The following is a 24,163-nucleotide window of genomic DNA, read 5'->3' on the forward strand; positions in this document are numbered from 1 at the left end:
ATTTCCATGTAGAAGCTGTTCCAAATAATGGCCTATAGAGATGGACTATTTTAATCAAACTGATTTAATCCTAATAGAGGAATATATTTTGGTAGGGTAATATACACACTCCATAGCAATATATTTGCTCTGTAAAGCAAATATATTGTAAAAAGATAGTAAACAGCTGGAACCATTCTGACAGGATACCTGAATAAATGAAGTGCAGAATGTCTGACAAACAAAAACAGAAGAAAGAGTCTTTAACAAAGACTCTAACCGGTGGGCCGCATGGTGAACCTCTGCTAGAAACTGGAAACACAGCCTCGTTGTTCACTGCAAAGAGAGTCTGTGCAGTCCTTATGATAGAGGAATCCTGAATATCAGCTGGACTCTTCACATTGAAAAGTAACATGAAGACATGGCTTACAGAGCACAAAACAATCTTGTGTGCTTCTACTACTTCCTTTAAATCTTCTGAGTAAAATATCACATCCACACACTGGCAGCAGATCAGCAAGTTATGTAAATCGGAGTTATAATGCGAGGCTTCACCTTTTAAGATTGGCATTTTTTCTATAAAAGTGAGATATTAAAAATAATGAATGAACTGTTTTGTAACTCTAAATTCCTATTAGTTGCTATGCAAACTAAAGCATCTTTATTCTCAGAAACTGGATCAAATAAGGACATAAAAGGGCATTTTCTTAATTACCCTCAATAAAAATCTGCTCTTAAAAACTATACATCACCTTCACCATTAAAACAAATCCAGTCTTTCATTCACCTTGAGTGACGTTAGTAGAAAAATTAACTTTGAACTGTTCTGTAAAAATGTTTCCACCATTTTATAAATCTTCCAATAAAAAAATTAAAAATTTCTAATTATATACATCGTTTCTCGTCATCTCATATAAAAAGGAACTTCATAAAAAATATAAATAAGTGTATACTTTACCCATATTATGGTTTAAGTAAAAAATCTTTCCTAACTCAGAACTTTAACAATTTAATTTTTTTGCATGCCCAACAGTTAAATGCAGTCTCAACACCTTACACTTTGCAGAAATCAGAAAGAGGTTAGAGACAGAGCCTGAAAGATTCATAGCAAGAGTTAATTGTCAGTAAAAAAAATGTTTCAGTGCAAAATTTATAGAATAACTCCATTAAACATTCTAGGCTAAATCTTTCCTCCTCTTAAACCCATGCAGCCCCTCTGACTTTACAGATGGAGCTCAGATCGACTACAAGTACTACTCTGATTTTAATCTCAGAACTGAGTGTGTAAAGATTTAGGAATGGTTGTATAATTATGAGAAGTTTTGTAAGAGTATATATTTTGCAATGGGTGATAATTTCCAATATGCTTATTATTGTAGTTTAACGTAACTTCATTTTTACAAGGTAACAAGTGTGGTCTGGTCCTCTTTTCATTTAAACTCACAGGAACGTTGCCACTGACTTGAACTAGGGACAGGATTGGGCCCCAGATTCTGGGCTAGGTTCAACATTTAGCCTTTACTAGAACAAATTATATTATGCAGAGTTAACATGAAGCCCCTTCGAGTTATTATACCACTGGTCTGACCCAGGGTGGCCATTCTTATGCATTTAAATTTGTGATTAAGTAAACAAATTTTAATCAAAAGAACTATAAAAACTAATATGATGTTAAACTGCTGAAACTTATATTAAAAAAAGACAAAACTACCTTTTGGCCTTCACGCCTTCTAACATCTCCCTTTACTTTCTTGTGTTACTACTATTCTCTTATCTCTTCACATGCAGCTTGTATAAACTCAGATTTCATCCATAATTTCCACTAAATGTTCCATATTCTGAGTTCACATCAATGAGCACAACTCCTGATTTTTTTTATAAAACATACTACAAATTTTAAATGATCACCCATCACATACCATATATATAGTTTTATAAAATCCTCAAGATTCACAAAGTACTTGCCTCAATAAGTAATCCATTCTGAGATTAAAAAAATCACACATCACGGTAGTTGCTAATAATAGATAATTTATTAAACATGTTTTTAACTGATCAATCTGATCAGTATTACACTGAAAAAAACAAATTACTATTATAAGCACCTGGCTGTTCAAGCTGAGGTGGTTTAACTCCATGGCACTTGTGGCTTTCTTTTCTTTTCATTTTTTCAGATGACTTCTGATTCAAGCTTTGGATCATAAAATACTCCAACTAAAACATGAGATAAATAACTTTATTTGTATTTTTTTTAAAAAATGTAAGAATAAGTTAAACACACATCCTCACTTTTCCCAGTTTGTATGCAGAATTGACACTGATGCGAATGTTAGTAGGTGTGCAATGTTGACTGAGTATTAAAATTTTACATAAGAAATCAAGTAAAGTGAATTGTGATGAACTGTTGTTTGAATTAATTTAATTAAAAAGACTATCAATACAAAGGTTAGTCATTTGTTCTCTGAGGCAATCAAAGCAGAAACCACACCTGTGCTACTAGAAAAGAATTAAATAAATCAACCATTACAACAGGTACTGCTATAGGATTTGGAGGAAGGAAGAGCAGGGATTGATAGGTAAATATGGGTAATCTGATGCAAGTCCCAGAAATAATGATAAACAGTGTAAGGGCTTTATTACTAAGAACTATCCAGGAACGCTGTATAACATCAAACTTTTATGAGCTGCTTTATTATACAAATAAAGTCAAAATATAAAGAATGTATTTCAATAAGAGCTTAGTTTTCTAAAAGCAGAAGATAAAAATGTAATCAACATAATAGGAATAGTATATACAGTAAAGTTAACCGTTTTCCAAAAGTCTTAAAGAATGTGAAGACGATAACGTATAAATACAGAACTAAGGGATCATAGAACAGAAGGAAAGATGGCAGTAGTGAAGGGTAATTATTTACAAATGAGATGGGTAAGGCAGTTCTACTATTACTAAATTTTATACGGTTTGTTGCCCCACAGGTAGTAGGGAGATATCCTTTCATGACTGGACAAGCTTTGGTCAGGGGTCTGGAATAAGAAAAAGGTTTCCTCCCATGTTGGAACCAATGACACAGAAGAAGGTAGACTAGAGGTCATGCAAATGAGATGCAAATGATGAGAAAATAAGTGAAACCAGGCTCTCATTAAGTCTCAAAAATACTAACTTCACCCTAATTGTGGTACAGTTTAGAAATCTGAATAATGTAGTTGACCATCAAATGACAGTTCTATGCCAACAGAGTCAAGTTTGGGGTGTAAGTTCTCTCAATCAGTAGATACCACACACAGCCTTAAAGGGAAAGGGAGAAACCCCATCACTTCTGAATTACTCCTATAATTCAATACATAGGAAAGCACTAGGGGAGGGGAAAAAAAAATCGTTCCTTAGGTCTTAAATATCAGAAAGACATGGAGACTTTTTCCTAGATGTTTTAAGCACTTGGAGGAAGTACTCAAAATTGAAGAACTACAAAAACATGAACACAGATAGAAAATGTAGCCTATGTTGTATTTCCAAGTAAACCCAAATAGCGTGAAAGACATTGACACAAAAACATTGACACCATTGGGATAAACAATGTAACAATGGCATTGACATAAATAGCGAAGTATTTCAAAGTAAATCAAGAGCACTGAAAAGAGGAATGTAGGTATTGGCATCATTAACCTGGCACACTAACAGTTCTGAAAGGTCAAAGCTGGCTCTAGATCAATGTTTCAGCCAGCAATGAAATGCGGTGCATATATCAGTGACAAAGCTAAAGCTATGTGATGAAACGTGTTCTTCAGGCTATACGAGCTTAACTGTAGCTCAAAGCCAGACGTGTGTCCCAACATCATCAATGCTGTTGAAGCAAATGTAACCAGAAAGAGATCTCAGCAAAGAAAGACAGATAAGGTATTATCAGTTGAGATATAAGGCCTCTCAGAGGTAGACTTCCGTCTCAGGAGGTGGTACTTCAAATTTAAATTTGGAATTGAGCATAATCAATGCTGTAAGCGTTCCAAAGCTTTGAGGTGCCCACTGACTAATCTGGAGGGAGCAGCTGGCCACTTCAAAAATGCCAGAGGAGCTGCCCTGAAGCCTATTTTGGTAGCAAAACAATGACTCATCTGGGTTACAGGTACTGAAGGACTTATGCTTTGAGGCCTTCTCAGCTACTTAACAGAAGCCTTTATGAGACCAAGAGAAGCTTGGGTTACTCACCCTGAGACCTAGCAGCACAGATTCCTTAAATCAACAGGCTATGGCTCACTAAGAGACATCTCAAGCAATAGTCAGGCACACCTGTAAATGGACATCTTATGACTACATCCAGGGCAATGTTTTTAGCCACTGGACTACTACTCTGACCTTTTCTAAAGGCAGAACAGTACAAAGCAATAACAACAAACACAGTATAAACCCAGTGTCTATAAGAAAACTCAAATGAGGCTATAAAAGTAAATTTAAGGTCCATGAGATGCTGAGGCTGGAGCTCTTCATAATGTTCAGAATTACATGTTAGTGTGATAGAGGTAGAGGTAAATTCATATAAAAAATAATATGAAAGACTAAAAAGTCAGCTACTGCTACAATAGCAACAGTTTTCAGAGGAATTTCCCCAACATCAACATCAGTGAAAAAAAAAAATTACGGCCAACATGGGGCGTTGTAAATCTTCAGTCGTAATTGGGGTGTGCTGCTTGCTGAGGTTTAACGTACAGCTTGGAGAATTCCCACCAGTTCTGGACTAGGACCACTGACCCAGCAATATAATATTACTACATTTTTTGTAAAAAAAAAAAAAAATTCCTCTTATCAAGTATAGTGATGTGGTTATCTGTTGGAAAACTGCTCAACATGATTTAATCATACAGGAGCATTTTGCTTTTGCATTTAAAAATAGTTTCAAATTTCCAGTTTTTGTATGTGGTCTCCCTAATCATTGTGCCAACTCTATATCCACTTCGGGTGGTGGGGAGTCCACCTTAGAGCACTATACATGTTTCGAATTCTTAAATCTGCTTTTGAATTAGAACACCTCTATATTGCGAAAAAAATTGTCATAGTTGTGATTTCAGTAGGTTTTTAATACTTTAGCTTTTAATTTACTTCCACTTTCCCATTGACTTAAGATATTATACTTTTGAAACTTCATGCATTTTGGAAACAAAATAGTAACATGATATTCTTGCAGGTACAGTATCCCGAAGAAAGTCCTATTTAGTTTTATTTCAGGGCATTTAATCTGTATTACATGCTCAGTCATGCAGTGAGTGAAAAAGGTCAGTTTCTGACTCAAGGATAAACTGATATAAAATGATTATCAAGTTAACACTCAGTGTTAACAGTATAATTCCATTTTCAAACATTACAGAGATGAAAAATTAATTTGTCTCACACAATAAGATATAGATTAATCAGAAAAACGAGGTGAAGTTAAATCATTTCCTCCTTAAAAATAACCACACTACCATGCACAATAAAAGATGCTTCTATCAAATATGGTTACCGATGAGATTACATATTTAAAAAAATTTCACTGTCTTAGGCACTGCACTCACTATATGCATGGAGTTTTTCACCTTAAAAGATGGGGAAAGAACTTTCAGTTTACTGCAAAAAGTGGAGTCACTAAAGCTGACTTACAACGAGGGAAAAAACTGACTTGTATAATTTTTTGGTTCTTTAGGATTGTCTAAAAGATGTCTGTCAAAAAGTGTTCCACTTTTTTTACATTAAACATTCAGGTCCTATCTACTTTGGAACAAGGTGGATAAAAATCGAAGATTTTTAAAAAAAAAATGCTTTGAGGAAAAAATCTAAAGATAGTTTTAATTAAGGTATCTTTGAGCTATAATGTTTCACATCATAGAGTAGGGATTTTAAATTCTAATTCTGTAGCATGAGACAATATATTCATGTAATGTTTAAGAAAAGTTTTGTAAATGAGTTCCAATAGTTTATGGATTAGGAAGCCAATCTTACAGTGTTCCAGGGGCTTCTGTATAGATTTAGGTTAATCTTACTGTCTACCTAATGGGACTCAGTGCTCAGTTTAGAAGATATGATCAGAGATCAGGGACGGCTCCAGGCCCCAGCATGCCAAGCGCGTGCCTGGGGCAGCAAGCTGCGGGGGCGCTCTGCTGGTTGCTGCGAGGACGGCAGGCAGGCTGCCTTCGGTGGCTTGCCTGCGGAGGGTTTGCTGGTCCCGTGGCTTCAGCAGACCTCCCGCAGGCACGTCCGCCGAAGCCGCGGGACCAGCGGACCCTCCGCAGGCAAGCCGCCAAAGGCAGCCTGCCTGCCATGCTTGAGGCGGCAAAATGCGTAGAGCAACCGCTGTCAGAGACGCTTAGTTTTGCGGTTCTCAAACTGTGCATTTGTGTCTTCAGAGATAACATGCATGTTAACAACAAAAATGTTTTTAAATAAATAATAATATCAAGGGGTGAGAAATAACAGACCTCAACCCTATTGTGTCTCTGCAAATTTGTGTACACAGTCAATTCCTTACCTCTCTCTAAAAGTGCAAAGTTTCAAAAAGTTCAATGAATAGAAGATTGCTGGGGCGGAACAGATCTGGATGAGGAGAAGTCTGGAGATAAATGTGAGAAGGGAGGGAGAGGCAGTAGAAACAAAAGTGGAACTGTTTGAGCAGCATATTCCAGAAGTCTTGTGATCTTTCTGAGTGTACCCTTCATTGATTTGAGATCGACCATACCATTCTCTCTCTACAAGGGAAAACCTATAACGGCAGCAGGCCATAAAAGAGACCCAATTTGGGAATATTTAAATGAAGTTCCTTTAGCTATGGGTAAGACAGGCATACATGCAAAATGCAAACAGTGCAACAAAGAAATGGAAGGCCTGGTTGTGCAAATGAAACAACATCATGAGAAGTGTTCCTTCTCAGGAGGAAGCTTCGTTGAAGATGATCAAAGGAACATGTCTGAACATACAGGATCTTCAGGTTGGTAAACGTTTTAATTTCATACTTCTTTCTTAAGGACTGCCTGTCTTCCTTCTGGATTATTCTTGAATTCTCAGGTTTGAGCAAAAAAATATAGCAGTTACACTATAGTACTATCAATATAGATGCAATTGTGATAAAAAATAAATAGCTGAAATAGGCAGATCTTCCTTTTACAATTTCCCCTTTAAAGTAGTACTGTGTGTCAGTGAATGCAATGAGTAATAATAAATGAGCAGTACGGTAATAATAAACAAATAACTGCATTGACTTATTTCATTTAGGAGAATCCATTCTCAACATACAGGATTTTGAAGACTATCCACCTTCAAGATCACCATCATTTTCTATAGTTTCAGCATTATCTGCCAATGATAGTGTTTCTGTCACATCATGTATGTCACATAGCCACAGTATATCACCAGCAGCAAAGAGAAAAAAAAATCTCCACTATAGATACGTTTGTGATACAAACCAACAGATTACTAAAAAAAGGAACTGATGAAAAAACTGCCCGGTTTGTTTATGCAACAAACTCTCCTTTCTGTGTGACTGAGAACCCACACTTCATTAACATGGTTCAGTCATTAAGACCAGAATACAGTCCACCCAACAGAGCAAATGTTGCAGGCAAATTGCTGGATAAAGTGCATGAAAGAGAAATTGAGCAATGTGCAAAAGGTCTAGAGGGTGAAATTGATAACCTGAGTCTTGATGCATGGAGCAACATCCACAATGATTCTGTTGTATGTGCTTGTGTGACAACAGAAGAAGGGAATGTCTTTCTTACAGAAACAATTGATATATCAGGAAATGAACACACAGCAGAATACTTACAAGTAGTAAGAGCTGTAACAAATTATGAAAAAAATTTCAAATGTCTCGTACGCGGCTTGGTCACAGACAATACTGCAAATGTATCCTATCCAAGATGAGAAGAAATTTAGAAGAGTCCCAAGCTAATAACATACGGTTGCAGTGCTCATTTGATGCACCTCCTAGCCAAAGACTTCAGTCTTCCACAAATAAAGGCTAATATTGTTGAAATTGCAAAATATTTCTGTAATAATCACTTTGCAGCAGCTTCTCTGAAAAAAGTGGGAGGAAACAAGCTAACTCTTCCACAACATACATGATGGAACTCAGTAGTGTTTTGAGCACTGTATCAAGAACTGGCCTAATCTGATGACAGTTTGTGGACAAAATAGTAAAAAAATAGATGACACTGTCACAGCTAAAGTTCTCAACACGGGGCTTAAGAGAAATGTTGAACACATGCTGAGTACCGTGAAGCCTATTTCTGTAGCACTGAACAAAATGCAGAGAAATAGCTGTTTTATTGCTGACGCTGTTGAAATCTGGAAGGAACTGAGTGAGCTCTTAAAGAGAAATATGCATCAACAGAGTTAAATTACAAGCATTAAAAAAAGGAATGGGACATGCACTATCTCCAGCTCATTTTCTTGCAAACAGTCTCAATATTTGGTACCAGGGTCAAACCTTAACTGCTGAAGAAGAGGAGTTGGCTATGACATGGACATCCAGCAATCATCCCTCCGTAATGCTAACTATAATAAACTTCAGAGCTAAAGGTGAACTATTCAAGAAATATATGTTTGCTGATGACGTTTTAAAGAACGTCACCCCAGTGAACCGGTGGAAGTCACTTAAGCACTTGGATTCAGAGACTGTTGAAGTGATAAATCTCACTTTTAACAGCAGTAGCTTCTTCTGACGGTGTAGAATGAATATTTTCTTCCTTTGGACTAATTCATTCCAAACTGAGAAATCTTTTCGGACCTGAAAAAGTGGGAAAGCTTGTTTTTCTTTTCCAGATTACGAACAAACAGGAAAATGAAGGTGAAGATGACTGAGTTAGCTGTAGAAGCCAATATTTTAAGTTTCTCATGTTGACCTGGCTGACATAGTTAAATGAAATATTTAAAAAAAAAACAAAAATTAAATAGACTATTTTAGTTAAAAACAATTTTAACCAAAACAAAACTGATTTTAAAAAACTTGAATGTTTCAAGCGAATGAATTTTTGAATTATGTTAAAATATATGTTTGCTGTTGAATACATAATATGGTTTTAGTTAAATAAAAATTTAAATGTTAGTCTTTGGTGATGGTCTCCTAATACAGCATGGCAAGAAAGTCCTCCAAATATTAATGATTAGCCTGTTGAACTGGAGATATTTATGAAATCATTGGGAGGTGAACTATCTTCTTCAGTTACCTTTGGTAAATGAAATAACCAATCATTCATTTTCTGATATAGCTGTAAAACTAATCTGAAAAGTTTTCCAAATAAATCACTTTAAAAATGTATAGCGTGTACCTTCTAAAAATGAAACCTACATATTCTTCACAACTCAGAGATAGATGTATTAAGGTTATAATAACAAGAAAAGACGGTTACTCACCTTTGTAACTGTTGTTCTTCGAGATGTGTTGCTCATATCCATTCCAGTTAGGTGTGCGCGCCGCGCGTGCACGCTCGTCAGAAGACTTTTTACCCTAGCAACTCCAGTGGGCCGGCAGGTCGCCCTCTAGAGTGGCGCCGCCATGGCGCTCGATATATACCCCTGCCGGCCCACCCGCTCCTCAGTTCCTTCTTGCTGGCTACTCTGACAGTGGGGAAGGAGGGTGGGTGTGGAATGGATATGAGCAACACATCTCGAAGAACAACAGTTACCAAGGTGAGTAACCATCTTTTCTTCTTCGAGTGATTGCTCATATCCATTCCAGTTACGTGAATCCCAAGCCTTACCTAGGCAGCGGGCTCGGAGTGAGAAGCAGCGGCATGAAGCACTGCGGAGCCGAAGCCGCGTCATCTCTGGACTGCTGGACCAAGGCGTAATGGGAAGCGAAGGTGTGGACGGAGGACAAGGTCGCCGCCCTACAGATCTCCTGGATGGGCACGCGGGCAAGGAAAGCCATCGATGCTTGTGCCCTGGTGGAGTGTGCAGTCACACAGCCTGTAGAAGCATGAGCCAAGTCATAACAGGTGGTGATACAGGACGTTACCCACGAGGATATCCTCTGTGAGGAAATGGGAAGCACTTTGATTCGGTCCGCTACTGCCACGAAGAGCTGGGGGGATTTGCGGAATGGTTTGGTCCTCTCCACATAAAACGCGAGTGCCCGACGGACATCAAGCGAGTGGAGTTGTTGCTCCCTGCGGGATGAATGGGGCTTTGGGAAAAAGACGGGGAGAAAGATCTCCTGGTTGACATGAAAGGCTGAGACCACTTTGGGGAGAAAGGCAGGGTGTGGCCTCAGCTGCACCTTGTCTTTATGGAAGATGTATACGGGGGATCTACCGTGAGGGCCCGGAGCTTTGACACCCGTCTGGCTGAGGTGATGGCCACCAGGAAAGCAGTCTTCCAGGAGAGATAGAGCAGGGAGCAAGTTGCTAACGGCTCAAATGGACGGCCCATGAGCCGAGTCAGAACCAGGTTGAGATCCCAGGTAGGGGCAGGGAGTCGAACCTGGGGGTAGAGACGTTCTAGACCTTTCAGGAATCTAGTCACCGTAGGGTGAGAGAAAACCGAACGGCCGTCTCCTCCCAGATGAAAGGTGGAGATAGCCACCAGGTGAAATTGAAGGGACGATATCGCCAAGCCCTGCTGCTTGAGGGACCAGATGTAATCGAGAATACAGGCGATAGAAACCTCCATAGGGAGGGAACCCCTCTCCGTGCACCAACAGGAGAAACGCTTCCACTTGGCCGAGTACGTCGCTCTAGTGGAAGGTTTCCTGCTGCCCAGTAGTACCTGACGTACAGGGGTAGAGCACCGAAGTTCTGACCTGGTCAGCCACTCAGGAGCCACGTCGTGAGATGTAGAGACTGGAGGTACGGGTGACGGAGCCTGCCGTGGTCCTGGGTGTTCAGGTCCAGGTAAAGGGGTAGGGGCACTGGGTCGGCCAGAGACAGGTCCAGCAACATCGGATACCAATGCTGTCTGGGCCACGCTGGAGCTATCATAATCAAGCGGGCCCTGTCCCTGCGCACCTTCAGAAGGACCTTGTGGACAAGCGGGAACGGAGGGAACGCATAGAGCAGGTGAGTCGTCCACGGGATAATGAAGGCTTCCGTTACCGACCCTGGTTCCCACCCTTGAAAAGAGCAGAACATCTGTCATTTCCTGTTCCCTCTGGACGTGAAGAGGTCCAACCGGGGATAACCCCACCTCTGGAAGAGTGAGAGGGCGACGTCCGGGCGAAGGTACCATTCGTGCGAAAGAAAGGATCTGCTCAGACGGTCTGCCAGCGTGTTCCGTACTCCGTGGAGAAAGGAAGCCATGAGGTGAATGGAGTGGCCTATACAAAAGTCCCAGAGCCGCATCGCCTCCTGACACAGGGGAGAGGATCTTGTGCCGCCCTGCTTGTTGATATAGTACATGGTTGTCGTGTTGTCGGTGAATACCGAGACACAGCGACCTTGAAGCTGATGGGAGAACGCTTGGCAAGCAAGACGGACTGCTCTCAACTCCCGTATGTTGATGTGGAGGGCCACTTCCTGAGGGGACCACTGGCCCTGCATCCTCAGGGTTCCGAGATGGGCCCCCCAGCCCAGGTCGGAGGCATCCGTTGTTAGGGATACCGAGGGTTGGGGCGGATGAAACGGGAGCCCCGAATACACTACGGACTGGTCTAGCCACCACCAGAGGGAATCCAATACCTCCTGGAGGATGGTGATAACCGCGTCCAGCCGATGCCTGGCCAGACGGTATTGTGCGAGAAGCCAAGACTGGAGGGGCCTCATGCAAAGCCGCACATAACCCGTAACAAAGGTGCAGGCCGCCATGTGGCCTAAGAGGGTTAGGCACATCCTTATAGAGGTCAAGGGTGCCATCTGTAGGAGCCGAATGATGGCCGACAGCGACTGGAACCTGGGCAGCGGAAGAACGGCCCTGGCCAAGGTGGAGTCCAGACGGGCCCCGATGAACTTTATCCTCTGCGTGGGGAGCAGAGTGGACTTGTCCACGTTGATAATGAGGCTCAACGCTCCAAAGAGTCGGCTGATCTCGTGGACGTGGCTGCGGACCTGCGACTCTGATGTGCCTCGAATCAGCCAGTCGCCGAGATAGGGGAATACGTGTATGCGACTGCGCCGAAGATATGCGACGACGACAGACATGCATTTCGTGAATACCCTCGGGGCCGTGGAGAGGCCAAAAGGGAGGACCGCAAATTGATAATGGTGACGGTCGACCACAAACCGAAGGAAGCGTCTGTGCTGCGGAAAAATGGCTATATGAAAATAAGTGTACTGCATGTCGAGGGCGACGTAACAGTCTCCAGGATCCAGAGATGGGATAATGGTCCCTAGGGATACCATGCAGAATCTCAACTTCACCATATGTTTGTTGAGTTCCCACAAGTCGAAGATAGGTCTGAGGCTTCCCTTGGCTTTGGGGATCAGAAAATAGCGGGAATAAAACCCCTTGCCCTTCTCATTCTCCGGAACCGCCTCCTTTGTCGAGGAGCGTCCGCACCTCCTGAAGAAGGAATTGCTCGTGAGAGGGGTCCCTGAAGAGGGACAAGGGTGGGGGGTGGGAGGGAGGGTATGAAATAAATTGCAGACGGTATCCCGTTTGCACAGTGTGTAAGACCCAATGGTCGGAAGTTATTTGGGTCCACGCTGGGAGGAAGAACGAAAGGTGGTTGGAAAACGGGGGGACGGATCCGTGGGGGAAATTGGTACAGCGTCCTCGGGCGCACCTTCAAAACGAAGGTTTTGGGCCAGGTGGGGCTTTAGAGGAGCCCTGATTCTGCCCTCCTTGGTTGCCCGATTGTCTGCGCCGGCCATTCCTGCTTCGGCGTCTACTAAAGTCCTGCCGTTGGCGGTACTGGAGATAGGGCCGGCGCTGTTGTTGCTGTTGCGGCCGGAAGGGTCTACGCTGGGTCCCGGCCGTGTGCATCCCTAGGGAGCGCATGATGACCCTATTGGTCTTTCAGGCTTTTTAGCCTGGGGTCCGTCTTCTCTGAAAACGGGCCCTGACCTTCGAACGGGAGGTCCTGGATGGTGTGTTGGAGCTCCGGAGGAAGGCCAGAAACCTGTAGCCAGGAGATGCGGCGCACTGTAACCCCTGAAGCCAGAGTTCTGGCGGCCGAGTCTGCTGTGTCCAAGGATGCCTGCAATGAAGTTCTTGCGACCTTCTTGCCTTCATCAAGAATTGCCGTGAATTCTTGACACACATCCTGAGGCAACAACTCCTTGAACTTATCCGCTGCCACCCAGGAGTTATAGGCATAGCGGCTAAGGAGGGCCTGTTGGTTAGAGACCCTGAGTTGGAGGGTGCCCGCTGAGTAGACCTTCCGGCCTAGCAGGTTCATACGCCTGGCCTCCTTGGACTTCGGTGCTGGGGCCTGCTGCCCGTGGCGTGCCCTCTCGTTCACAGACTGCACAATGAGGGAGCACGGGGTTGGGTGTACATGCAGGTACGCATATCCTTTTGAGGGTGCCATATACTTGCGCTCCACCCTGTGTGCATAGTAACACTCTGTAGAGAATAATCCTGTTTTCTGTGCAATACCACTGTTTTCTGAGTTCTCATGGAAGGGATGCAATATATTACACATTATTAAATGAATCTTCTGAAAGTATACTGATAAATGTATACTGATCGCGGACGACCCCGAGAGGCTCCAGGGCATGCTCAACACCATCGGGAGAGTCGCAGAATGGACGGGACTCCGCTTTAACGCCAAAAAGTGCGCGTCCCTCCACGTCAACTGCAGCAAGAAGACCTCGGCGCAGGCTACGGACTTCCTCATCCAGGGTGAATCCGTCGTCCCCCTGGCCGAGGGGCAGGCGTACCAACACCTCGGCACGCCGACGGGCTTCCGTGTCCGGCAGACCTCCGAGGACACCATCCAGGAAATCCTGCAGGACGCCACCAGGATCGACGTTTCCCTGCTGGCTCCGTGGCAGAAAATCGATGCCCTCAACACGTTCCTGATCCCCCGCATCGCTTTCGTCCTGAGAGGATCCGCCGTGGCAAAGGTGCCCCTCAACAAGGCGGACAACGTCATCCGGCAACTGGTGAAGAAGTGGCTGTCCCTGCCCCAGAGAGCAAGCAACGAGCTGGTCTATATCGCTCACCGGCACGGTGGCGCCAACGTCCCCCGCATGGGAGACCTCTGCGATATCGCCGTCGTCACACACGCCTTTCGCCTCCTGACGTGCCCGGACGCCGTGGTAAAGAACGTCGCGACGACCGCCCTGCGCTCCGCCACCGCAAAGCGAATCGACAGAGCTGCCTCTGGCCAAGATATGGCCACCTTCCTGAGCGGCTCCATGGACGGTGACTTCGCCCGAGACAGAGGCGACATAGCCTCACTGTGGACCCGTGCCCGCAATGCCACGCGCCGACTGGGGAAACGACTAGGCTGCCGCTGGGTATGGAGCGAGGACCGACGGGAGCTGGGAGTCCTGATACCGCGGACCGAGACGGAGAACACCGTCATCAGTCCTGGAGCCAGAGGCACGCTGGAGAGGTCACTGAAGGCCGCCGTACGCGCGCTCTACTTGGGCACACTGAAGAAAAAACCAGACCAGGGCAAGGTTTTCGAGGTCACCAGCAAGTGGGACTCCAGCAACCACTTCCTCCACTCAGGCAGCTTCATCCGCTTCGCTGACTGGCGCTTCATACACCGCGCCAGACTAAACTGCGTCCCGCTCAACGGAGCCGTCCGCCACGGGAACCGAGACAAGCGCTGCAGGAAGTGCGGGTACGCCATGGAGACCCTGCCCCACGTCCTGTGCAGCTGCAAGCCCCACGCCAGAGCCTGGCAGCTGCGTCACAACGCCATCCAGGACCGTCTGGTAAAGGCCATCGCTCCACACCTGGGAGAAAAAGTCACCAACCGCACCGTCCCTGGCACCGACAGCCCACTGCGCCCAGACATCGTCACGGACGAGGCTCAAAAAAAGATCATCCTCGTTGATGTGACGGTTCCTTTCGAGAACAGGACCCTGGCCTTCCGCGAGGCCCGAGCCCGAAAGCTCGAAAAATACACCCCCTTGGCGGACACTGCGGTCAAAGGGCTACGAGATCTATACCGACGCCCTGATTGTTGGGGTCCTGGGCGCCTGGGACCCTTGTAATGAACGCGTGCTTCGGGCCTGTGGGGTAGGCCGTCGCTACACGCAGCTCATGAGACGCCTGATGGTCTCGGACACTATCAGATGGTCCAGAGACATCTACACGGAGCACGTCACCGGTCACCGCCAATACCAGGAGTAAGCGGGCGTGACTCCGTGCTCCCGAAGGGGGGAGGAGATTTTCACACTCCCCCGTTGGACTCTATCCCCTGAGCCCTGAACCCACCAAACCAAACTCCACTATGTGAGGGTCGCCCTATCCTCATCACCCAGCTCGCTCCTTTATTCCCACGACTGTCTGTAACCTATTTGTATGAGCGATGTACCCTCACTGCCTCCCGACTGTATCTTGATCTCACCCACCGTTCACCCCGCATTGGGGACATGACAGACTGTATATGGTATATGCTGCCCAATACCAAAATACTGACCCCTCCCCCATAGTCTGTATGATATCCCCGATGAAACAATAACTGATGCTTTAAACTCTCTGTATCGTTTATTTTCAAATATTCACTAATAAACATTAATATTTGATGTTGCGTCATGAGTAATAGCATCATGACAGCTAAATGTGTCCACAGATGTCCACGTGGTCGCTTTGCAAAGGTCAGCGATCAGGACATTGTTGAGCAAGGCAAACGAAGTGGAGAGAGTGCAGGTTGAATGTGCCTGAGTGCCAGAAGGAGGTAGTTGACTATGCAGCTGGTAGAACAGGTTTATAAACTATGAGATCCACTTGGAAAGGCATTGCTTAGAAATGGCTGTGCTTTTTGATCTTTCAGCCATTGATAGGAATAAACATGGCAAGCATCTGAAAGGTTTAGTTCTGTCCAGGTAGAAGTCTAATGCTCATCTGACATCCAGGGTGTGTAATGCCACCTAATGCTGGTTGCTGTGCGGCTTTGGGAAGAAGCAGAGAAGGCAGACAGGTTGGTTTAGATGGAAAGAGGATGGTACCTTATGTAAAAATTTAGGATGTGGATGTAACATAACCTTGTCTTTATGAAAAAAGTGGCGGAGGGGGAAGGGAGGAGATGCCATGAATGCTCCAATTTCACCAACAGGCAGAGGTGATTGAAACAAGAAATGCTGTTTTCATAGGTAAGTGAACATAAGAGCACATTGCCAATGGTTGAAATGGTGGTCTAGTAAGATAATGTAGGACAAGGCCAGGATCCCAAGATGGGATGGGATCTCGTATGTGAGGATCAAGATTTTGGAGGCCTTTCAGGAATCTTTTCATGAGCAGGTGGGTGAACATAACAGTGGCCGTCTATACAGGGGTGAAAGAAAGTGATGGCGGCCAAGTGCACATGAATGGAGTTGGTGGATAAGACGGATCTTTTAAGGTGTAAAATATAGTCCAGGATGAGCGGTAATGGAGTAATCATTGCCTTGACATGATTGGAGGTGCACCAAGATTGGAATCTAGTCTATTTGTGGAAGTAAGTGCATCTAGTTGGATCACATCTGCTATTCAAAAGTACTTGTTTAAACAGCCTCTGAACAGATCATCTCTGAATCCTGGAACCATGCCTTCAGATGGAGTAGCTGTGGATTGGGCTGGAGGATTTGACCCACATCCTGTGAAAGGAGACATGGAGTCGGTCGCAGAGTATTCGGTGGCCATACCGTCATGCAAATAAGTTACGTATACCAGATCTGTTGTGGCCAGGTCGGAGCTATAAGGATGACTCCGGCTTGGTCCACTTGGATCTTGTGAAGTACTCTGAACAGAAGGGGAAAGGCATAGAGCAGCAGCACACCCCATGTGAAGAAGAATGTGTTGTGATGCATGCCCCATGTTTTTTTTAGAGAGAGATGCTTATGATATTAATATGGCATAACTAAGATGTTTTATGCAAGATGGGTCATGTGAGATATCATTAGAAAGGTTCTGATTTATTGAATTTGATGATAAATGCATATAAATTGGATAATTTCTGTATCTGATGTTACGAATATTGACTTTAACAATTACAACTGTGTTTTCCCCTGTGGAACGCCCACCAGACAGTATGCAAACAGCCTAGATGGGCCATTGGGGGGGAATAATAGGTCTTTGAAGATGCTAATCTCCTCTGTCCTGAGAAGTTTCCTGGGATGCAACTTTGACACTGCAGGGTCGGGTGATCATGTCACCTGGTACTTCATACCATCTTGGACTTCTAGCAGTTTTCCATTAAGAGTGGGTGGGGTCAAATTGAGTGGGAAACAAAGGATTCCTGCCATATGCAAACTCTATTTAAAGCTGGGGAGTAAGGTAATATTGGTTCGTTCTTCACTGAATTTCCACCCAGGATGACTGCTTAGACATCGAAGAAACAAAGACAAAAGGGAGGGGGAGGACCCTAGATTGGGAATGGTGTCTGGCCCAAGAAGGATATACCTGGAGTTTTAAGCTGCAAGCAAGAGATATCTGTCCACAAAGAAATTCTGCAATCTGCTTAAAATAACATTTAGGGTGAGAAATGACTATTTGTAGCCAGTTTCTTTAGTGTATTGAACTTAGTTTGCAAGTTTGTTTTATTTGCTCTGTAATTTACTTTGTTCTGTTTGCTATTCCTTATAATCTACCTTTTGTAGTTAATGAACTTAGTTTTTGTTTATTCTATTACCAATTTGTGTAATTCATCACAGGGGATGAAGGGGGGGCAAAAATCTGTACATATCTTCCTCCACATTGACGGAGAGTGTGAATTTTATGAGCTTACACTATAGGCTGAGATTCGAGAAGAGGTCCATTGTCTCCTCATGGACCTATCTGAACACTGAAACAGCTCCTGAAAGTGTTTAAAGTCGCTGGCTGACGTAGGGGGTTGAGGCATGATAGCCTCATCGGGGGAAGAAGAGGAGAAATAGAGTGGCAGTGTAACCTCCCCCTCCAGTTCTTCTTCTTCGTCTGCTATCGGTCTCTGGTGATCAAGAGATGGATAAGGACGGTGAATTTGTAGGCCTCTGGCTTTGTTCTATGGGAGCCTTCCCAAACTGTAATCTGGATATGACCCACGGATTCCAGTATAGCTAACGTGGAGGGAATGGCACGTGGGGTTGTCCTGGGGTGGTTGGGGGTTGTGGATAGTGAGGATGTGTAGATGATGTGCTTTGTGCCTGTCCCAAATGTAAAGGGTGGGGGGGAGCATAGTCTTCCTTATCTTCCTCGCTGGGGAAGGGTGGTGCCATCCTTGGAGGAGAAAGGGAGCAGTGCTGTGACTATGGAGAAGAGAACAGAGATGGAGGGAGCTCATGTCTGAGTACTTGTGACTCAGGCAGGTCATATACAAGCAGGTCCTTAGGGTATCTGACCCCCTGGAGAGGAGTGAGAAGCCTCATCAGCAGATGCATCGATGCTGAGGGAGAGGTGCATTCTCTTGAGCAGCCCAGCAGATGGAGTCAAGGACTTGCCCAGCGCCAAGGGTTTGCTCAGTGCCTGAGGGTGAACCAGTGCCTAGTGCTTGGCCAGCGCCGCATGTTTTGTTGGTGCCAAAAGCAATGTCAGTGCCAACAGAGCTGTCAGTGCCAGTGGTTTCGTCAGTGCCATGGCACACAAAGTTTACCTGGTTGGGGTGGTCAGCACCATTTTTGAAGGTCTCACATTGCGGTCTCTAGTGCCGAGAGACTATGCTGATGCCCGCAGGTCTGCCCATTTTAGGGTCTTTAGACATACGTTTCGCTCCGATACCGGAAGTACTCTGACTGTCCCTAGAGCTACATCTCATATCCGAAACTGATGCTGCAGGGAATGGTGTTCTGGCAGGCACTGGGCAATGAGAGGACTTGTTTCTTCCCGTCCGTGTGGGAAAAAGATTTGCCCTTAGGACCTGGCAAATGAGGATCAGTGGACAAGCTAGCAGAGCATGAGAACTGTGCGGAGGAAGCATCTGGACCAGAGTACAATGCTGTACTCAATGATCTCTCCTGGCCCTAGCAGTCAGGTTGTGGCAATGGGTACATTTCTGCGGGACGTGTCTCTCTCCCAGGCAGTGGATGCACTGTGGGTGACCGTCGCTTACTAGGAAGGCCTCCTGATGGGAAACGCATCTCTTAAACTCAGGAGATCTGAGCATAAGCACACGGGAGAAAAAGCTTCCCAATCAGGAAGGGCAGGAAGCAGGAAAACAAAAAAAGTGTTAAGCTATGAATTAACGGAGGGTCAGAGGAAAGAAAAAAAAAAATGAAGGGAGAGGATGACAAAAGAAAGAATTAACTACTAAACTATATGATAAGGCATAATCTAGCAACTCAAAGGATAGGTGGGCTCTGCTGCAGATTCCATCCCAGATCGAAGGCAGTTAAGAAGGAACTGGGTGGCAGTTGGTCCACAGCGCGCTGTATGCACACATGCTGTTCACGGCATGAGATGGGGAGGTGGCATGTGTGATCCAACCGGCATTGCTAATGTAAATGTTCCAATCCCAGACACAAGGGACATTGACACATCACAGTGGAGCACCCATAGGGACATCAGTTAAAGAAGAGCCCTTTTTAAAAAAATACAAAAACAAAAACCTATATAATTACACTGGTACAACTCCAACTGTGAAAACAGTTTTAAGGCATCTTTAATACCAGTGTAACTCATCCATAGTTAGAGAGAGAGGCTGTACCACTTTACCTATCCTAATATAAAAACACAAAGACAACATATTTTGCCACATTACAAATGCTTTGCCAATACAGCTATAACAGCACAGCCTCATAGCACAATGACAGTAGGAGTTCTACCAGCATAGTAACACCACCTTCCTGAACGACACTAGCTATGCTGTATGTAGTGCTGCTGTAGCTGGGTTGGTCCTGCTGAATATTAAAGAGACACGGTGAGTGAGGTAAGATCTTTTATTGGACCAGCTTCTGTTGGAGAAAGAGACAACCTTTCAAGCAAACACTGAGATCTGGGAAATGTACAGAGTGTACAAGGTAAAACAGATTGTTTAGCAAAAGTAGTTCAAACACATTTTAAAAGGGAACATTCAAAATGAAGTGCCCAGTTAACTCTCCAGTCATAGGGAGGAAAGGGGGGCGGGCAAGGAAAAGCTGGGTGGAGGGTTAAGTGGGTTACAGATTGTTGTAACAAGTCATAAATTTATTTTCTCTATCCAGTCCATGATCTTCAGTATCTAGCAAATTTATGAATTTAAGCTCCAAGATTTGTCTTTTGAAGGTGTTAACACCAACCTTCCCCCCACACCCACCCATTTTTTTCCCTATGACTGGACAGGTGTTAATAGTCCACATCACCTTGAATGGTCCCTTCATATATGTGTTGACTATTTATTCTAAACAATCTTTTCCATTTAGCTGTGACACACTGTACATTTCCTAGATCTGAAGAAGAGCTCTGTGTAAGCTTCTCTCTCTCACGAGCAGTCCAATAAAAGACATTACCTCACCCATCTTGTCTCTCTAATTAACTATGCTCCCAGAAGTACTCTTCTGTCGGCACAGCTACATCTACACTGGGATTTTTGCCCACATAGGTATGTGTTTTTTTCACAACCCTGACAGACAGCAATGCTGACAAAACTTTGTAGCACAGACCTGGCCAAAGTCCTTGCCTCAACAAGTGTTAACTTGCAATGAAAATGTTCATGGTTTACTTTTTTCAGTCAGTCACTCTCCTTCCCCTCATTTTTGCATTTTCAGGCAAAATAAATGAGCTCAACTTTATTTCAACTGACTGGACAGATTGCTTGAGACTGGAAACTGTTCAATGACTGAAAACAAAGTAACATCAGACATATATTAAAATTCAAACACTTTAACATGCTCATTTACAAATGGAACACAACTGTAAGCAATGGAGCAATTAACAACAAATACCCCACCTAAGCATCTTGAGTAATTTGGAGCACATAATTAAAGTGACAGGACAGCAGATTATATAACTAGGAAAAAGATCTGTTCCTTGAGTTTGTCCTGTAAACTTCCTGAAGTTGATTGCAACAGAGGAAGTTTAGTATTCCCAATATTGCTATAACTGGGGAAGATGCACCACCAGTGGAAAATTGGAAAAAAAAAAAGTTCAGTGTAGATAAGGCCCTAGAGTCACTGTTCCAGTTATCCAATTCTCATTTACATGGCACACAGTTTTAAAGTAAAGCCAAAATTTGGCTTTAGAGAGATATTAAAGATTTTATCTACGCTCTGCTTAGTACAGTTTCTCACTTACCACTCCTCCAAAATATTTTCCTATATAGAAATCACTGAGACTGTGCAATTCAAGGTAAGTAGCTCCCAGTTCTTTAGCAAGTTGAATCCCTTCAGAAGCAGTAACACAGCTCCCTCTGTCCAAAGTGCACAGTGGACAAGTACAAGGTACTTCTGAGAAAACAAAAAGATTTATAGAAGACATTTTAATTAAATAATCCACAACACACTGGCTTGTACATACTAGTAAAGATATACATTATATTGTAGAATCATAGAACGTAGGGCTGGAAAGGATCTCAAGAGATCATCTAGTCGATCCCCCTTGCTGAGGCAGGAGTAAGCATACCTATACCATACCTGAAAGGTGTTTGTCTAACCTAGTCTTAAAAATCACCAATGACAGGGATTACACAACCTCCCTATATAACCTGTTCCAATGCTTAAATATTCTTGTAGTTAGAAAAAGTTTTCCTCACATGAAACCTAAATCCCCCTTACTGCAAATTAAGCTGATTACTGCTTCTCCTATTCCTGGCAGGCATGGAAAACAATCCATCACCATCCTCTTTATAACAATCTTACACATGTGAAGACTGTTTAGTCTGGAGAAGAGAAGGTTGATGGGGGTCATGATAAACCAACCCAGTTCTTTCAACCTTTCCTCATAGCCCGTTTTCTAAATTTTTATAATTTTTGTTGCTCTCCTCAACTCTATTCAATTTATTAACATTTCTCTCACAGGAAGTATATAGGAAGTAACAAATCAAAGAATTAACTAATTAATACTGGTACATGCAGTGGTGTTGTAGCCATGTCAGTCCCAAGATATAAAAGAGAAACAAGGTGGGTGAGGTAATATCTTTTATTGGACCAATTTTTGTTGGTGAGATAGAAGCTTTCATAAGCTTTTCTCTCTCTTACCAACAGAAGTTGGTCCAATAAAAGCGATATTCTCTAACCCACCTTGTCTCTCTAATACTGGTGCAGTAAGAAATAAAACAACCATTCTCTTGCAAGTCAGAATATTAACTATCAAAAAAAAATCACACTAAAAGAATGTGAAAGTTGCTAAATCAAGCACTGAAAAGTTAAGAACCACCAGCACTAAGGATGCCTGTGCAAATCTAATTCAGCCTCCATGTACTATGGAAGTAATTATATGATTCCAGCAATATGAGAGAGAGAAGCAGCAGCCCCATGGTGGCTGTTCTGTTCCCTGCAATGTGACCTGGGATGTAGGCAACGTGCAAAGGAGTAAGGGGGAGCAGTAACTTTATGGACTCTTTACTCCTCAGTGCAAGCGTATATAGTTAGTCATTACTGTCCTGTGTGACTGTATATATAGTACAAAGTTCTGAACAGAATCTGTGCCTAGACCCTTGCATTTCCCTGCAACCACTGGTTAATTGAGGAAGGAACAACAATTTTAGCATTAGTCAAGGTGGCTTTGCTTTAACTGATAATGGAAAAAACAAAAAACAAAAACACTTTTCTCCACCTATAATGGGTTCTTTCATGTATACATGTCACAACCCAAACATGGTCCACCGACCTCAGCAAGAAGCAAATTATGCCAACAAATTTTTTTTGCTCCATACCTATTTGAGTCCCAGTTCCGTATTGTGATCTGTTTGAGCAGACGGCTGTGCCCACACACAGCCTCTCTGAAGTCAGTAAGGCTCTATGAGTAGGGCCTACTGACATCAGAGACGTTCTGTGTGTCACAGCTGTCTGCTCAAACAGATCACAATACAGGATCCAAGCCTAAACTTGGCAAAATATTGCCTACTCTCAATAAAATTATTTCCAAAGCTTATTTTCACTATCAAAAAGAAAAAAAAAAAGCTACAAAAGGTTCAGAGTCATTTGAAGTGATGATGCATATGTTATGAAACAAATTTATAGGAAAAAGTACATGTGTATAAGTAAAAGAATTATCGTAGCCAAACATGTAGTTAGTTAAATTAACCCTCACTTTATTATAAAATCGATCAACTGGAAGATTTATCATCCATCCTATATTACTCAAGCGGTCATGTTTTCCCATGTCAATAAATTACAAAAGAAAAAATTGTTCATAAGATTTAACATATACAGAATAGCAGCTCTTTCTGGTTCACTGAATAGAGACAACCAAGTAGGCCTCGGCAAAACTGAATGCGATATCTCCAAAGTAGTTATATTTTTATGTACACATCATTTGTTTGCATATTATAAAATAAAGTTATTTTTGTTTGTTTATACAGTATTGACATGGGATAGAAATCTGCTTATGCTATCTGTCTCGGAGAGTACCCACTTCACAAATTTATGAATTTAAAAAAAAGGGATATACCATGTCAAATTTAAAATGCTTCCCTAAGTAAAAGAGATGCAGATTTCATTAATAAGTTATGGGCCTGAATTTCAAAGTGTATAAAAATCAGCAATACCACAATGCTTGGAAGAAGTATAGAATAAAAGAATGAAAACACCAAACTATCAACATCAAGCAAATTAAAAAAAAGCAAAGAATTTTCCTAGTGTAGGCAGAACCAAACACAGTACCACACATTACAAACACAGTAACGTGGGATCACTGAAGGTCTCCCAGCCAAGTACAGACCACATTTAATTCTGCTTAGTTTGAGAATTCTGAGAAGTTTACACACCATGCAGGGAGGGAGGTGCGGCAAGTGCACGGGGGATAGACTCTCCATGGGGAACCAGTGGCAGCCCCTGGATGTGGGGCTAGATATTGCAGCACAGTCTCTGGATGGGAGAGGTTCTGGAGGGCAGTCCCTAGGTGAAGGGCTGGGTTTATGCGAGGACAGTCCCTGAGTGGGGGACTGGATGCTGGGGCGGGGGGGATGCATCCCTGAGGAGGAAAGGGGCATTCTGCCCTGGACAGGGTACCTTGTCTCTGCATCATATTGCTGTCATAATAATTTAACTAAATAAATAAAAATAAAAATAAAAAAAG

At 43.4% G+C, this 24,163-nt stretch overlaps 1 protein-coding gene across 7 annotated transcripts in view; it reads right to left on the reverse strand.

Annotated features, from left to right (window-relative positions):
* Positions 1–24,163, reverse strand: part of RHOBTB3 (Rho related BTB domain containing 3) — a 66,745-nt gene that overhangs the window by 27,485 nt on the left and 15,097 nt on the right. For 6 of the 7 annotated variants that reach the window (XM_030566896.1, XM_030566892.1, XM_030566893.1 and 3 more), the window contains exons 5-7: positions 21,221–21,372; positions 2,085–2,193; positions 190–555 (exon numbers count right to left, since the gene is read on the reverse strand). In XM_030566896.1, coding sequence (XP_030422756.1) covers positions 190–555; positions 2,085–2,193; positions 21,221–21,372 — 627 coding nt within the window. The remainder of the gene's footprint in view (positions 1–189; positions 556–2,084; positions 2,194–21,220; positions 21,373–24,163) is intronic. The other variant, XM_030566897.1, reaches the window with a different exon arrangement.

This window comes from Gopherus evgoodei, chromosome 6 (genome assembly GCF_007399415.2).
Source record: "Gopherus evgoodei ecotype Sinaloan lineage chromosome 6, rGopEvg1_v1.p, whole genome shotgun sequence".
In the NCBI taxonomy this organism is placed as follows: Eukaryota; Metazoa; Chordata; order Testudines; family Testudinidae; genus Gopherus; species Gopherus evgoodei.